Source organism: Mustela nigripes, chromosome 13 (assembly GCF_022355385.1).
Source record: "Mustela nigripes isolate SB6536 chromosome 13, MUSNIG.SB6536, whole genome shotgun sequence".
In the NCBI taxonomy this organism is placed as follows: Eukaryota; Metazoa; Chordata; class Mammalia; order Carnivora; family Mustelidae; genus Mustela; species Mustela nigripes.
The window spans coordinates 134,505,814-134,522,596 of NC_081569.1; the positions used below are offsets into that span (position 1 = coordinate 134,505,814).

Sequence of the window (16,783 nt, forward strand, 5' to 3'; positions counted from 1 at the left end):
CCTCCAGGGTGGGACCACGTGGGCGGGATGCCGAACTCCCTTTGGAGACCCCAGTAACTAACTCCCGGCTAAAATTTGTAAATCTCTCAGAAGTGTCTTAGTGAAATAATAGAACATAGTAGAAAAGAACGAACCTGATTTAGATGAAAATGTGGTATTTCCAAGAAAACCATAATAATTTTAAATAGTCCCTGGTTAACTGAAATCCGGGAAACAGAGGGGAAGTTCACCTAGAATTCCTCCCTTACAGAATACAGTCGCCTCTATAATCGAGGACTGCATGCTCTAAGGCTGAAACAGACTATATCCAACTCAGCAGGTTCTATACAAGCCATTTATTGGAAATGCCAACTATATGTAGGATAAAGTCAGTGCTACATGCTTATCAGTAACAGTAGAAAAATAGAACCAGTGGAAACCTTTGTACAACCGTAATGATACTCAAAAGAGAAATGTATCGTTTTACAATGCTTCACACAGACGAATTCAAGTTTGGAGGTACCTAAATAAAAATACTATATATTTCTTTAAAAAACACTATGTACAATTGAAGCGTAAACAAGTTTTACAAAGTACTGGTTATGCAGGTTGTAGAAAACACTTGCATAGGACATGAAATCAGTTTAAGAAAAATTTCTGAGCCTTTAGCATTGAAGGCACTTGACTTTATACCAGTAACAGCACAACCACAAGAAATGCAGTGTTGTACAAGATACCACCTCTCTGCGGACAGATGTGGTACACAAACAGCAAGTGGGGTTCAGGGAACGTTACCTTTCAGCCACCCCATCTAAGAGCAGGGTTCCATACTACCTGCCCACGGAACCCAGATACACAGTCACGTGGAGGTACATCATGAAGCTTCCAGAGCTTATCGTGTCTCTTAGAACTCACGTAAACACACAAACACGAGAGGTTATTTTCAAGACACACACTTGCAAGGAATCTTTCTATAGAAATAGCCACAGCATTATAATATTCAGAAGAATGTGGAAGATTGACACATGGTCTTGAGGGTTTTCTGAAGGAAAAAAAGAAATCCCAAGACTTGCCAATAAAACAATTACATAACAGCTATTGCAATCTATAGGACAAAAGGACAACTTAACATTTCATAAAACATTGTTCATACAACAGTGTTAATGGAAAATAGTAAAATACCTTTTAGTGTGTGATGTAACGCTTTTAGTCAGGTTATGTGTAATGAGGTTTGAAAGTAAACCACTTAGTAGACAAAGTAAACCATTGCAGAACCGGGAATAGCACCCATCACTGCTGCTTATTTAATAGTAACTTTCAACAGAAGGCTGAAAGTCAACCAAATAATAATTAAAAAAAAAAAAGTCAAATAAACATTTCCCTTTGAGTTCGTTCCTAAGGTAAAAACACGAATGCTTCAGAACTGCAAAACAAGTGCTTCATGAAACACGTTTCCCCCTGAAAGGCAGATTACACAAGAAAATCCCTATTTTGCTGTGTAGTAACTGAGAAGTGTCCCCCTTCCTCTGCAGAGACCATCGTGCTTCGAGGTCAGCCGTGAGTCCCCGTGGCCCCCGCTGCCCCCCGGCACGCTCTGCAGCCTCACCCACGTTCACATGGACAAGGGCTGCCCGCCGCCAGGATGTGAACAACCAGTCAAGAGAAAACCCAACACGAGGTGGCAATTATAGTAATAAGACTTGTTGAGGATGCAAAATCAAGAATTAGGTAAGGTTTCACAGAGAGCTCTACAAAAAGATTCAAATATAAAGAACTTGTTAAAAATCCTTAAAATCCAACTGGTTCTGGAAATGCCAGGAGAGCTTAGGTCTAGGGGCGTGTGCCTAGGAGCTAACGGGGCACGGGAGGAAGGCCATGGTGCGTGGAAAACGGAAAAAGCTGCTTTTCACCAAAAGTTTTTGCCTTTCGTGCTATTTCTTTTCGAGTCACAGGTGACTCTGAACTTATCCACCAAAATCACAAAACTAAAACAAAAATATAAGAAGAGGGCCATCAGCATCTTGAAGAAACATGGATCTTCTCTTCCTGCTCCAGAAGCGAAAGGTAATTCTCGAAACCGCGGCATGGCGGGCACCGAAGGCGGCGATTGTCTCACGGCCTGATTGTCTGTGGCCTCGAGAGGAGATCTGGTATTTGGAGATTTGGTTCTCATGAAATTTCTAAACCGAGAGAATTGCTAGGTCCTGGGGCCTAAATTTTATATTATACATACCTTTTTTTCCCCTAAGACCAATCTTACTCAGACTTCACATTTATCATAGCACAGCATTAACAGAATTTTAATGCCCAATAAGCACTTCAGAAGGTCGGAGAGGTGGGTTCCAAAGCCAGAGGCACACAGCTATTCACTCTACCCTAGCCACCACACTTCACAAGATACAGCTGAAGGCCACTGACGCCTACCCTAGCACACACAAGCCACACCTGCTTACCCTCTGCAGGTCACACCAGTCCACCGCCCCACAGATTAAAGCAAGTTCCTCTCTATACACAATTTAGTCAGATCGGCTACTAAATTCTTAAAAGCAAACTTCATCAATTAAAGTAGGAACAGTGGCCACTTATTTTTATGTCTGGGGGATATGAAAGAGTATTTAATAAGTTTTCAGGAAAATGACATCAAACAGCTCTTGTCTGACATTTTAAAAAATACAGGTCAGAGATGAGAAAGCTTTTTCCCACCCAAATCAGCTCTTCTCACCCTTATTTCCAGTACCAGCACAGTACAGCCTGAATTCAGAATAGAAATTTAGAACTATATCAAAATAATTCATGTCAATACATGTATATAAATACACAGGGAGGAATATGATGGAATTAACAATTTTTGTTTCTGAAGAGAGTGACTGAAGTTGGCTTCAAAAGACACCATCATCTATTATAAAGAGTCAACCCTCCTAAAAATGAGCACAGAGTCCTTATGTTTTTCTATCTTTAAAAAAAGGAGCCTCAAAGGCGATGCCAGCCGACCTCCCAGGGGACGAGCATTCGCCCCAGGAGGCCTGGAGCTCAGCACGCAACACCACCAGCGCCGACGAACACGCGAGCAGCAGCTAACTAGGCAGGCAGAGCGCGGGGCAGCGGTGGGCCGGTGTATGGAGACAGACTGACATGTTCCCCGTCTCTGAGACTACCTACTGTTAGGATTTTTTAAAATGTCCGATTATTCCTGAGTGTATATCCACAGGGTAAAGTAGGAAAGACTGTAAAGAGAAACTACAGCTACGGGAGAAATCAGAGTTGTTGGCGCCCAATAGAAACCTCTTTACTCAAAAGTGCATGTAATTCATTTATATGGTAGCTTGTGAAGGCTCCCGAGCCCTGCATAGTTTTCGAGTGAGTGTGAGTGAGTCATAGTTTTATATATATATACAGACATAGAAAAGAGGCTCCCGGACATCCTTCACATGACGGAAGGCTCGGCAAGGCCCTTTTCTTCTAAGTGCTACGGCTGTGTGTGTATGTGTTTGTAAAAATACAAAGTGAATGTTCAAATAATGTTGAAGTGATTTAAAAACTCAAATACTAATATATTTACATTGGAGAGTAAGAAAAAAAAAAACAGTCCTTAGCTCACACATTGCCCTTTCAAGGGAGAGGATCTTAAAAGATCCCATGTGCTCAGTGGTTCAGTAAAATCCCAAACCAGCGTCCCCAGTGGAGTTCAAGTAGGACATGTAGTGTTTCACTGGGTAAAAAAAAAGAAAAAAAAAGGTTTCTTTTTCTTTTTTTGGTGACAAAGGATTATGCGTTCTACAACACTTTTAGGACACCAAAATTCAGACAAACTTGGAAACACATTTAAAAGAAAACACAGGCTTACAAACACCAAATGACATCCGTAAGACGAAGCCCTTTTGTTTTTTTTCCCACAGAGAGCAAGACAGCTGAAGGCAGCAAGCAGTCCTTTCCCGTCTCAGCTGGAGAGTCGACGCTCAGAACCAGAAATCCCATCGGGCAATCTTTAGGTTACTTTGCTATTTCTGCTGCCTCAGGATTCCATGAAATCCAATGTCTCGAGGACCTCATCTAGTTCTACGCTAATGCACGCTACCAGCATCGGCAGGATTCTGACGGTGCCCACACACCGAACAGAGCTACCGCTTCAGCCTGGGCACAAAAGGCTTTGCTCCTTTCAGTTCTTTACTGAACCAGAACATGTAGGATCCTGACTGGACTCCCGCTGGAGGAATGAAGACCAGCTCCCAAGACTTGTTAAGGAAGAATGATATTAGACTTATGGAGATCGAGCAGGAAGATTTCTGAACTAAAACAATTACCGAAGAGAGAGGAGCATTTTGATGTGCTGTTCTTTGGAATTTCTATAATTAAAAAATAAGCACAGAACTATTTCATAAGAAAATACATCTTAGTGTGCAGTCCGATGCACGTGGAAACTGGTAGATGAAAGGTAAAATGCAAAAAAGTATGAAAATACGGTTCCTTTAAATGTGGCAATAAAGTTTGACATACTGATATAAAATCAATACCGATAAAATAAATGTACAAGTGCAAAAAAATCCCATCATTTGTAAAGAGGAGAAAAAAAAGTGCCAGCTTGCTTGCTCTTAAAAATGCTTCCCCACTCAACTGTTCAAACACAAAACAGACAGATGCAGCATTCAAAAGAACCCTCGTAGCATGCCACGTCTCATAAACATGTATATACAAAAACTAGAATAAAATAATGTGAAACTGAGTTAGCTGGCATCGAGAAACTGGTCTCTAAGTTGTCAGGTTACATCGTAAAATGGGATGTTTCACATCTCAGGCACAGACGACTTGGAAGGTTGCTCTCAGAGGGCAGACTTCTTATAGAGGAAGTCTGGCTTGCTGGGTGACCTCCTTCCCCTGCTTATCGAATCTTCCCGTTCTAAATCAGTATTTCGCTGAGCTCCGTGGCCCAGGGACTCGCTGTCCGCCAGTCTCCTACCGGATCTCTCTTCCGGAGCTTCAGAGCTGCATGCGGGATGTGAGGGTCGGTTGGGGGTCAGCCCGAAAGTCAAGTCAGTTTCTACTGCTGTCCGTCCCCTGACGTGGGCTGGACCGTTGCCCACATTTTCCGGGGCTGCCAATGGAAAGTCTGACCGCTGGGGCGGTTGCTCAACAACATCAAGGTGGATTGGTTCGTTCTTTTGTCTGTGAGGATGTCCGTCAGGGGAAAGTGGATATTCTCTCCTAGCTTCCTCCTGCTTTTTAGGAGAGGTCTGGCTGGGTAGGTAGGCTGACTTTAAGCCACTTGGTGATGCCTTACTGTGGCTATACAAATCCGGACCGAAGTATCCACCTTGCGAAGGGGAAGGGGTGCGTCTGCCAGGAGCAGGCGTCGAAGGTCTGCAAGCAGCATTTGAGAAGTCATAGAAATCCGGATATTCCTGCTGATTTTCTCGAGCATCGGCTTTTTGCTCTAGTGTGTGTTTCTTTCGAGACGTGTGTGTATGCCTCTGTGGAACACATGACAGATGCTGGGGAGGCGCTGGTCCTACTTCCGAAACAGACTGGCTTAGTTCTGTGTCTACAGCCAGTTCTGGAAGCCTCCTGTCCTTGAGTGACAGTGTGGACACACCCATGGCGATGTCTGGCATTAGATCATTTAGCACAGGCTGTGCGCACTGCAAACAGAGATAGAGAAGGGGGGTTAAAAGAAAAAGGCCCAGGACTCCCTCTTTGTACAAGTGATGTTCACTGGTTTTGCTTCCTCATTATAAAAGTGATACAGGCTTATTTTAAAGAATAACACGATACAGGTACCTGCGTGTCTCAGTCAGTTAAGGGTCTGACTTTTGATTATGGCTCAGGTCGTAACCTCAGGGTCATGGGATCAAGCCCCATGTCGGGCTCAGCGCAGAGCCTGCTTGTCTCTCTCCCTCTGCTTCTCCCCCCTCCCCTGCTTGCTTGCATGCTCTCTAAAATAAACGCATTTTTAAAATCTTAAAGAAAAAAAGAATGGTTACAATGTATAAAATCATAAAGGCCAAAATCCCCAAAACCAAACAAAAAACCCACTAATCTTCCCTACTGAGATAATTACTGTAACATTTTGAGGTATTTTTCTCATTTTTTTCCCCTCTGTTCATATATTAATTTTCATAGAATGTAGTACATACGTAAGTCTGTCACTAAATTTTGAGATTGCTACTTAAATTACCGCATACTATTGCATTGTATTGCTGAATCATGGCTTATGTAGCCATTCTCCCACTGCTGACATTACGGTTGTTTCCAATTTCTCATTATTATAATGAAGACTATAATGGGGTGCCTGGATGACTCAGTTGGTTGGTGGAATGTGTGACTCCTGATCTCGGGGGTCATGAGTTGAAGCCCTGTGGTGGGTATAGAAATTACTTAAAAATAACACCTTAAAAAAAAAAAAAGACTGCAATGAACATACAAATAAATTACCATTAAAGGGAACTTTATTTAAAATAAAAAGTAGTAGAACTTTTGAAACTGGGGTACTGACAGCAAAGCCAACAGGATGGAAATGCGGCCTATCAAACACTACCAATCTCCGTTGTTTTTTCTTTTTTAAGGGGCTGGGGGGGGCAGCAGGGAGAGTGGGTAGAAGAGTCTAAGGTAAGGAAGGATCATAATTTGACCCCAGGGGTACACTAGTCCACAGTGTCCAAAAAGTCACATTTTAATAAAGATCCCCCTGAACTAATCTATGTATCGTTTGCTTTTCTATTGAAGACCACTGGTGATGTGTGAACGAGCAGGAAGGCTTAAAAATCACTACCGTTGGGTTGCCTGGACAGCTCAATGGGTTAAAGCCTCTGCCTTCTGCTCGGGTCATGATCCCAGAGTCCTGGGATCGAGCCCCGCATCAAGCATTCTGCTCAGCGGGGAGCCTGCTTCCTCCTCTCTCTCTCTCTGTCTGCCTCTCCACCTACTTGAGATCTGTCTGTCAAATAAATATATAAGAATCTTAAAAAAAAAAAATCACTACTTTTTATTCCCCAAAGGTATTATATAAACAGAAATTCAATCTCTAATACAATGCAAACCCGACCCAGGAGTTCTTGCTTAGTTTACTAGCTACTGACGCCAGCTACGGCGCCTCCCAGTCAGACCGGTGCTCTGATGCAGCAGCTTGCCAGGCATCGGGCCTGGTCATCTGTCCCTTTTCTGAATGGGGAGTCTTCCGCCACTGCTCCCGACAGTATACACAGCTGTAAGTAACTTCCCCTTCCCGGCCCACCAAAGCATTTGGTAGAAGAGTAGATTCTATAGAAACGAGGGCAGATTCTAGACCTGTGCTTGAATGGAGCATCACAAAACTGCTAACATCCACGGGCACTGCCCAGAGATGCCACCCTTTCTGAGTACCTGCAATGAACACGAAGACAAGGAAGGTACCAACTACCCCCGCCGCATACCCCGTGTCTTCCCAGTGCCCTCACTCTGCTCCATTTTCCTTCTCTCTCTTTCCACAGCCCCGCAGTCTAAGCTTCCAGCTTGTCGGTAACACTCCTGGGCCCTGCTGAGTCCCCGCAGGGCTCCCGGGGTCAGGAAAATTGCTTCTAATATTCCAGGAACATTTTATTTTAGGTCAATTAGTGAAGTGCGAACTTACCACTTGTTTCTCACATGCTGCTGCTGCTGAAGGGGCGGCGGCGGCAGCCACGGCCACGGTCTGTCTCCCCAGTCCTGTGGGGTTGGTGCAATCAGGTGCTGCTGCTTTAGCACCCGGCAAGTAGACTGCAGGGGGCCCGGCTTTAGGGGCCGTTCTGGAGTGAAACAGGGAATGATTACAGGGATAGGAGAACGAACGTGAAGGGTGCTGGCTGGGAGGTCTTTGTTTCCAGCCTGTTTTGAGCTGGTTATGGATTGGGGTGGCTGGGGGGTGATATGGAGGCGGTGGGGGGGGCAAGGGCGGATGGAAGGCCACAAAGGAGTCCAGGTCTGGAAACATGGTTTCTGCCGTCGGGGTACTGTTGACGCGGCACCGCCCGGACTGTCGCATTGTCAAGAGTGGACTTTCATCCCCGAAACGTTCATCCGGAAAGAACTTGTGAGGATTCTAAGGAAGATTTAAAACAAACAAACAAACAAACAAACAAAAAGGACATTAGCAAACTTCCTAGATAGAAATTTAGAGGCTGAGAGCATTAAGTGAGATCCTAAGAAAACCAAATTCAACAAGAGTAAAAGGCAGAATATATTCCCCTAGGCCAGAAGCCCAAGAAAAAATTACTTTAATAAAAGCACAGAAGGATGTAGTGGAGGCTCTCCAGCCTCTCATAGGACCATCAAGGAGAGCTGCGTAACTAAATATTCCAGCAAGCAGGCCGGTAATCTCTTGCAAGATTATGTGATAATGCAAAAGCAGGAAATAAAACCTAATTCAAATGTGTCTTTGCGGAGAAAATAAAATTAAGTGCCGAAGGAAGAAATGGCATACAAGTGAGGACCCTTCTTGAATTTTCTGACGCAACACCTACTCTGTCTGAAATAAAAACTGTAAAATACTCAATCCTTTCCTGTTACATGTAACTCAGTATGATTAGTATTTTGATAAACATTATATAACAATACTTAACACTTTTATACATGTTAAGATATCAAACGAAGATACAATTTAGAATGGCAAAAGGGCAAGAAATGAATAGAAAACAATACTATTTCAGGGATGGAAACCACGGCAAAAAATGAAAATTAGAACCAGCCTGCCAACACCACACCGCTCTCCCCTTTGAAGACTCAGGCTAAACAAGCCTGGAGTCAGTGGCAAAAAAAACTCAATCACTTGACCAGACAAAATTAAATTTTATTTTAGGCTCTGATTTCACGGCTGTGAACGGACTACTTTGCACGTTCTTCCTTCATTGCAAAACCGATGCTACAGCTCTGGTACTTGGTAAGAAATTAGTTTTTTCCCCTGCTCGTTAAAAAAAAAGAAAAGCATTCATTCCCTGATTCTCATGCTTACAGGATTTGTAACATTGTGCAAAAAATGTCTTCTCATCTGGAGGAGGGGAGAAGTGGAAGAAGGGCATCTGGCACATAGGTCAAGCCCGTCGTACTCCACAACCTGAGATCTAGAGACCCAAAGAGGGACGGAGAGCAGTGGCAGGTCCGAGTTTCCTACTTCCTCTTTCATCTTTGATAGGGATGCACACCATGAACTTTCAGTGGGCCTGTTAGGCATAAGAGACACAGCTGCTTCCACACGGGACCTCTTATCTTCACAACATCCACTCTACTGGTACGAAACGGATACTCGGAGTGGTTGGTCCAAGTTAACTAACTGATAAGCAGCAGAGCCAAGATGTAAATTCAACTCTCCCTCCAGAGTCTGTGCGCTCCGTCTACCCCGCACACAGCCTTTCCTGGGGGCGAGGTGGGGGTGTGTGGGGATGGAGTGCTGCGGACTGGACTTCAGCTATCACAGACCCTCGACGCAGCAAAAGGGAATGCACTAAGAAACAGACGCACGCCGCGAGGGCTCCTTGAGAATCTGAAATTCTGTCTGCATGAGGATCAAGGTTCCTGTTTCACCTAGTCAAATCCCACCTGCAAGAGCTCAGCGGCAGCGTCCGCGAGACCAAACTCTCTTAAGACTCGAATTTGAATTTCGTAGCTGACCGTGGCGCCTTCCCCACAGTTGAGTGCGTAGGCTCTCTGCACTTGCTCGGTGTGCCGCAGCTCCTGCAGACGTCTGACCATGTCTCTCATAATGAGGAGACGAGGAACTGAAAGAAGAAAACGTTGGTTTGCAAAACACCGGAGCTGCATGCAAGACCAGCCACCGAGCACAAGGAAGCGCGCATGTGTTCTGCATTAGGATCTTCTTGTACATTTGTTGATAGCTTTTTAATTTCCTGGGAACAGTAATTTATTTGCTGCCTAGAGAAGGGGAACCCTGAGTGGAGTCTGGAAAAGGGAGAGAAAACCAGGCAGGTAAAAAACGGAGAGTGAAAGCACGTGTCTCAAGCAGAAGGACCAGGCACATGTCAAACAGGCAGGTGACACACAGCACGGCACGAGCAGCCAGCCCCACTAGTAGCTGAGGGTTCAGAGGTACAAGCAGGAAGAGTATGACGAGAGAAGGTGAGAAAGATGGTCAGAGCAGATCACGAATGACCCTGCATGTCACGGTAAGAACTGACACTGTATCTTGGGTACAACAGGAGTTGCCTGTGCCGGGGAATGACGGGATGAGAGCAGAGCAGTGAGGTAGTCCGCATACTCTGAGAGCAGGGTAAAGCAGGGTTTGGCAAGCTACAGCTGGGAGAGTGAATCTATCCTGCCTCCTGGTTTGTAAATAAAGTTTTACTGACACATGGCTACACCCACTTGTTTCGGTAGCGTCTGTGGCTGCTTCTGATGGCACAGTTGAGTAGCTGCGATGGGCACTGCAGAGCCATCAAAGCCTAAAATATCTACATAACGGCCCTCCAAGAAAAACGTGCTGAGCCCTGGTGTAAACGCCAGAATGGGAGTAAGGATAGAGGCAGGAGCAGTTAGGAACCTGAACTAAGGCTGTAGCAGGGGTGCTGGGGAATAGGTGACACCATCTATATATAAATGTCTAAGAGACAAACTGCCCAGACTGGCCACCGGCTACGATTTCTGGGGAAAATGGAGCTATCATTTACTGAGCGCTTAACTTTGTGCCTGGCGAACTCCTAAGCATCTTACTCATGGTACTTCCTCAAATCTTCCTAACAACCCTAGAAAGGAGATATTATATCCCTTTTGTAGGCAAGGAAATTAATGCTCAGGGAAGCAGGTTATTTTGTCAAAAGTCACACCAATAAAGTGGCAGAGCCAGGACATGAGCCTTCCTGGCGTCTTCTCCAATAAGCTATATGGCTTCCTTCAGAGCGAGCTGAACAAGGAAGAGGGAAGGATCAGAAAACACCAGAACAGGACGAGGCCTTGTTAAGCAAGACAACAAAGACGCCTTATTTTTCTGAACATACTTAATTGTGAACACTCTGGGCTTTTTAGGTTTAGTCCTAAGATTAAATTATGCTGCTATTCAATTGTATTAACTCACGCTGATAAAAACTGGGCCAATGACCCATAGCTTCAATATTCTGCACCAATCAGCTCCAGTAATATTTCTCTTCCCATGGTTGTCCAGTGTATACTTTAAAGAAATGATGGGCAGTATTTTGTCCGTAGTGGCCAGATCTGTTAAGGCCAACAGTCGATTAGACATTAGTCCCAGAATAAAATGTATGTGTTCAATTAAAAGTTCTGATATTCTTTTATTTGTCCTTAATTGAAACACATTTATAAACAGCAGATGAATGGTGCCATTTCTAACAATGCCATAGTTCTCTGATGTTTTTAAATCTTGAAGTAGTAACTGGCTAGAGCTATAGAGCTATAAAATTTCTGACCTCCAGATCACTATGGATTTTCTTACCTTAAAAACTGACACTTGAGTCCTTTGGATAAAATCAACATTAACGATGCTTAGAAAATTTTGGACATAACAGTTATATCTCTAACTGTGGGCAATTTCCTCAATGTCACAACAGAAGCCTGTGCTACAACAGAATTCACAGAGCAGATTCTGGGAAGCTGGATGGATCTCTAGGAAACCAACAGCGATGATCACATTTGGGAGCACATGTCTAGACTCAAACATACAAGTTTAGAACTCTCCTGAAAGAGTCTTATGTGAACAATGCTTTTACAGTGATGAAAAATCTGAATTCTGTTGAACTAGGGGTTCTCAACAGGAAGTGATTTTGCCCCCATAGAACACATTTAGCAAAGTCTAGAAACACAAAAATGATTCCAAAAGGTTGTCACAAAGGAGCGTGTGTGTATGTGTGGGTGTGCGTGCTTGTGCGTGCTACTGGCTACTAGGTATAGGCCCAGGATGCTGTTGAACACCCTTCAGTGCACAGGACAGCCCCCTCAACAAAGAATTGTGTCAAGACGCCCAAAGTTGAGAAACCCTGGGCTAACTGGGAATCTGGACACACCTGTTACTGGAAAATAAAATATGAAACCAAAAAACCTAGCTTATTAAGTATTAATTCTTTAACGAGAACAATGCATAATGGATATTGGAAAGTGGAAAGAATTAGCACATATAAAAAGGCTACAAAAATGATCAGATTAGGGACACCTGGGTGGCTCAGTCGTTGGGCATCTGCCTTTGGCTCAGGTCATGGTGTCAGGGTCCTAGGATCGAGCCCCACATCGGGCTCCCTGCTCAGCGGGGAGCCTGCTTCTCCCTCTCCCACTCCCCCTGCTTGTGTTCCCTCCCTCACTGTGTCTCTCTCTGTCAAATAAATAAATACATAAATAAATCCTTAAAAAGAAAAAGGGATCAGATTATTCATTTAAATATAAATGTCTGACAGAAGGCTGCCGTCTCACCTGGAATTTCATTGGCTACGACTGAAGGAGGGCTTGACTGGTGACTGCTGATCTGCTGGTGGCTCATCATGTGACAGCACTGTGGCACTGCGGTGTTGACCATGTAAAGCGTGTCTGGCACGTTGGACATTCTAACCATTCGCAAACGCACAAGATCTGTTTGCTCCACCATCATCTCATCCAGCACTGACTGAAATAACAGGTCAGTATTAACTCATCTCTATAAATCATGTTTGGGCCTTCATCATATAAAATGGGAATTAATTTATTGTTTTCAGTGCATGAAGCTTAAAATTAATAGTAAAAGGAGAAAGAACCCCTACCTCTTTAATTTTTAAAGAATCTTTCTGTATCATCTTTGGAAAGAAATAAACATCTTCCAATTATTTGCTTTTAATTAAAATATTCGAAATTTGAAGGAAGGTATAAAATTAGTCAGAAGGAAATTATACCTAAAGTTACTATAAAAACAATCTGTACATTGCTAAATATCAGATCCAGCAAGAAATGCTCAAAATACAAAATACTGAAGATCAATTTTAAATTCAACAGAGCTATATATAAACCCAATTGTTAAGTTAGTTTCAGATGAATCTCAACAAACCACAGGGTGGCCAAAATGATGTAATGTATAAATCTTTCCCACATTTCCCGGGGGCAATTTTCTACTTAAATCTGGGGTCAGCTGTCAGGGAATAGGGAAGTCCCAGGAGGAGTATTTGATTAGCTCCCGGCTGCCCCATTCTGAGGGAGCAGAATACAGGGTCATTTATTACAAACCTTTTATCACCAGAAGCCTTTGGTAAAGGCCTCTCCTAGGCTCTGACAATCAAAATGAGAAAAAAATTAAGGTAACTTAATTCTATACCGAAACACAATGTTTTGCCGTTAATTTGTTTCATTAAACTTAATGGTGATTTCTGACTTTCAAAGAGTTAGTCAGTTCCTCAAAAGGCCATCCCAAAGTTCTAATGGCCAGATACAGCTAATAAACATCACAGATTCCATTTTCACATTACCATATTTTCTTGGAGTTCTTCGTATTATAATATACAATTTACTTAACAAGCCTGAAATTTTATCTTAGTTTTGTGCACTTATTCTAAAACTAAACATAACTTCCAACGATCAGCCATTACAGAAACACATTATAAGAAACCATGTCATTTCTCTACTTTAAGAAAGACAAAATGTGTGCAATCTTCTTTCAGAACATTTTTCCCATCTTGAAGATCACGAAATACTATTATTTCAGTAAAATTTATTTTTTTTCCCAAATTAACAATTTGCAATGCAACTAAGAGGAGAAAAATGTAAAATGCAATTCAACATGACCTAAGTTCTAAGAACATGCTTGATAATTAAACATTTCAGACAACTACTCCCGTGAGTAGTTGAACTAGAGTTTACTTTCACTTTCCCTATTACTGGGTATTTAGGCAATTTCTAAATATGTTTACAATACCAAAATGAGTATCTTTGTGCTTATAGTTTGTAAAATGTACTCTAATATCTTAAAATGATTTTCGTTACCTTTGCTTCCTCCACATAGGGAGAGAACAGTCGAGGACGAACATATATTCCAGCATTTTTTTGCCGTAACCAGGCATTTGATTTTCCACCTTCTGTTGCAGGAAGCATATCCGATGGAGGAGTACTAATCAAGCCTCTTTTCATCTTGAAAAAAATTATTTTTTAGATGAACTAGAGATTTGTGTAGACCTAGGTTACTACTAAGATAAAAAAAAAAACTATACCTATAAATCATGAAAATTTAGGAATATATGTGAAATTTCAAAGTACTCCAAATGTTTAAGAATATTTAAAGGATTCAGCAATAAAAAGGTACTATAATTCACCACTTTCCTCTATACAGAGGAATGATACTTTTAAAACAAGAGCTATAGTAATTAAAAATAGAATGAGTTGGACTAGTTTTCAGAACTTTTAATGAAAACCAATTTCTATTTTTTTCCCTTACTCATCTAGAAACAGATTCCATCTCCACCCGAGACAAAACAAGAACATCTTCTTGGGCCTGTATCTATAGTACAAGGATGCAGGCTGTCTGCCTGGTCGTTAGGGACAAGGAGCTTTAGGGGAAGCAAATGGGACACAAATCCCTAATTCCCATTTAACAGCCACGTGACCATGGACATGTCCTTTTATCTGGACCTCACTTTAAGGGCTCCCAGATGGCCCTGGAGACGGGACGCAGCATGACTAACTAAATGTGGTGGCCCTGTTGTTTTCTTGTCTGTGCTAGGAGAAAATAAAGCAAGCACCTACAGCTTGTTTAGGTGGTTCTAAGGATTAATGATGGTAATGCAGGTAATGCACTCAGCATGTACCACACACCAAGAGTGTTTTATGCTTAACAGCCATTATTAGCAAACTTTCACTGGGGACTTCTGGGTGAACCATGGAATTAAGAACAGAGATATGTATTTTCTAAGTCTACTAAACCAAAGTTCTAAATTATTTTTCTAAACCAAATTCAGGGCTCAATTAGGTTTGTGTTCCAGGTTTTGTTTTTTAAAAGATTTTACTTATTTATTTGAGAGAGAGCATGAGAGAGAGAAATCTCATGTGTGCACAAACAAGCAGTAGGGAGGGGCAGAGGGAGAGGGAGAAGCAGGCTACCCGCTAAGCACGGAGCCTGATGTGGAAGGGCTCGATCCCAGAACCTGAGCCAAAGGCAGATGCTTAACCAACTGAGCCACCCAGGCACCCAGTTAAAATTGTTTTTAACTAATAAAATACAGCATTAGATAGTATTTAGAAAACAGAGAAAAACTCCCAACTCTAATCTACTCCAACTGTAATAATGCTTATATATATTTCCTGCCAGTCTTTTTCAAATGGATTTTTACATAATTGAATTCTAGAGCACATAAAAATGCATTATTTTGTATTCTTCTTTCTGAAATTATATTCTATCATTAGCATTTTTTGTGGTGCTATATTAGCCTTTATAACCACTGTTCAGGGCAGCAAAATATTCTGTTGAGTAGTTGTACTATAGTTTAGTTTATTTTTTCTGTTGTTACACATTTAAGTGGTTTCCAAATATTTAAGGACTATGCTACTAATGTATCAGTTATAGTTTCCCTATGGGGTGGTAGTATTATTTCAAAAAATACTGACTTAATAGGTGAAAAAAATAGTAACTTACGGCTTTGTTTTGCCTTCTTTGGTGTGTGTGATTACTAGTTAAACTGAACATTTTTTCTAATCAGAAGTATAATAAATATTTAATTATTTTCGTCTACTTCTTCCATGTTTCAACTTAATATTTAATTCTGTAATCTAACAGGATTAATTTTGGGTGCAAGTGAAATGAAGGTTTAACTTTAAAGAAATTCCCTCAGCTCACCAGTTAGTCCAGCACCACAATGATTCACTGATTTCTGACAGATTATTAAATGTTTAATTCTTATATAATTAATAAGGGTCTTTTTCTGGGCTATTTTGTCTTGCCTGTTTTGCTAGCATTACAAGTTAGAGTAGTGGCTTTTGGTTTGTTTTTTTTTTTTTAAAGCAAGCTCTAGGCCCAACATGGGGGTCTGAACTCAGGACCCTGAGATCAAGAATTGTGTACTTAACCAACTGAGCCAGACAGGCTCAGACATCCCTAGAGTTTTAAAATACATTTTAAAGATTTTATTTGAGAGATTGAGCAAGAGAGCACAAGCAGGGAGAGAGGCAGAGGGAAAGGGAAAAGCAGGCTCTCTGCTGAGCAGGGAGCCCAAAGTGGGGCTCGATCCCAGGACCCCAGGATCATGACCTGAGCAGAAGGCAGACACTTAACCGATTGTGCCACTCAGATGCCCCTTAAAATATATTTTAAATTCTGGAAGAGTTATCCTTCCTTCATTATGTTCTCTTTAGAGAACTTAAAAAAGATTCTTATCAAACAAACAAATGAACACTGGCGGTGGGGGGGCGGTGGGGAAGAAAATCAAGAAACAGACTCTTAACTACAGAGAACAAACTAATGGTTACCAGCAGGGAGTTAAGATGGGGGATGGGTGAAGCAGGTGCTGGGGATTAAGGAATGCACTTGCCACGAGCACTGGGTGTTGTATTTAAGTGATGAATCATGAAATTCCCCACCTGAAATGAATATTACACTGTACTTTAACTAAGTGGAATTTCAACAAAAACTTGGAGAGAAAATAAACAAATACATAAATAAAGCACTTGTACACAATGAAAAAATTCTTATCCAGTTTTTTCCAGATGACTTATGTTTCTTTTTTTTTTTTTAATTTTTTATTTTTTATAAACATATATTTTTATCCCCAGGGGTACAGGTCTGTGAATCGCCAGGTTTACACACTTCACAGCACTCCAGATGACTTATGTTTCTGAGCAGCTAAAAAAACTATGATGATGTCTATAAGCATTGCTTTAAAGTTATAAACCAATA

General features: G+C 42.0%; 1 protein-coding gene across 1 annotated transcript in view; it reads right to left on the reverse strand.

The window, feature by feature from the left end:
• Positions 1-320: 320 nt before the first annotated feature.
• BTBD7 (BTB domain containing 7) overlaps positions 321-16,783 on the reverse strand; it is an 80,005-nt gene continuing 63,542 nt past the window's right edge. Inside the window, exons 7-11 of the mRNA XM_059373858.1 lie at positions 13,885-14,028; positions 12,352-12,541; positions 9,520-9,698; positions 7,580-8,026; positions 321-5,612 (exon numbers count right to left, since the gene is read on the reverse strand). Coding sequence (XP_059229841.1) covers positions 4,797-5,612; positions 7,580-8,026; positions 9,520-9,698; positions 12,352-12,541; positions 13,885-14,028 — 1,776 coding nt within the window. The 3' untranslated portion in view covers positions 321-4,796. The remainder of the gene's footprint in view (positions 5,613-7,579; positions 8,027-9,519; positions 9,699-12,351; positions 12,542-13,884; positions 14,029-16,783) is intronic.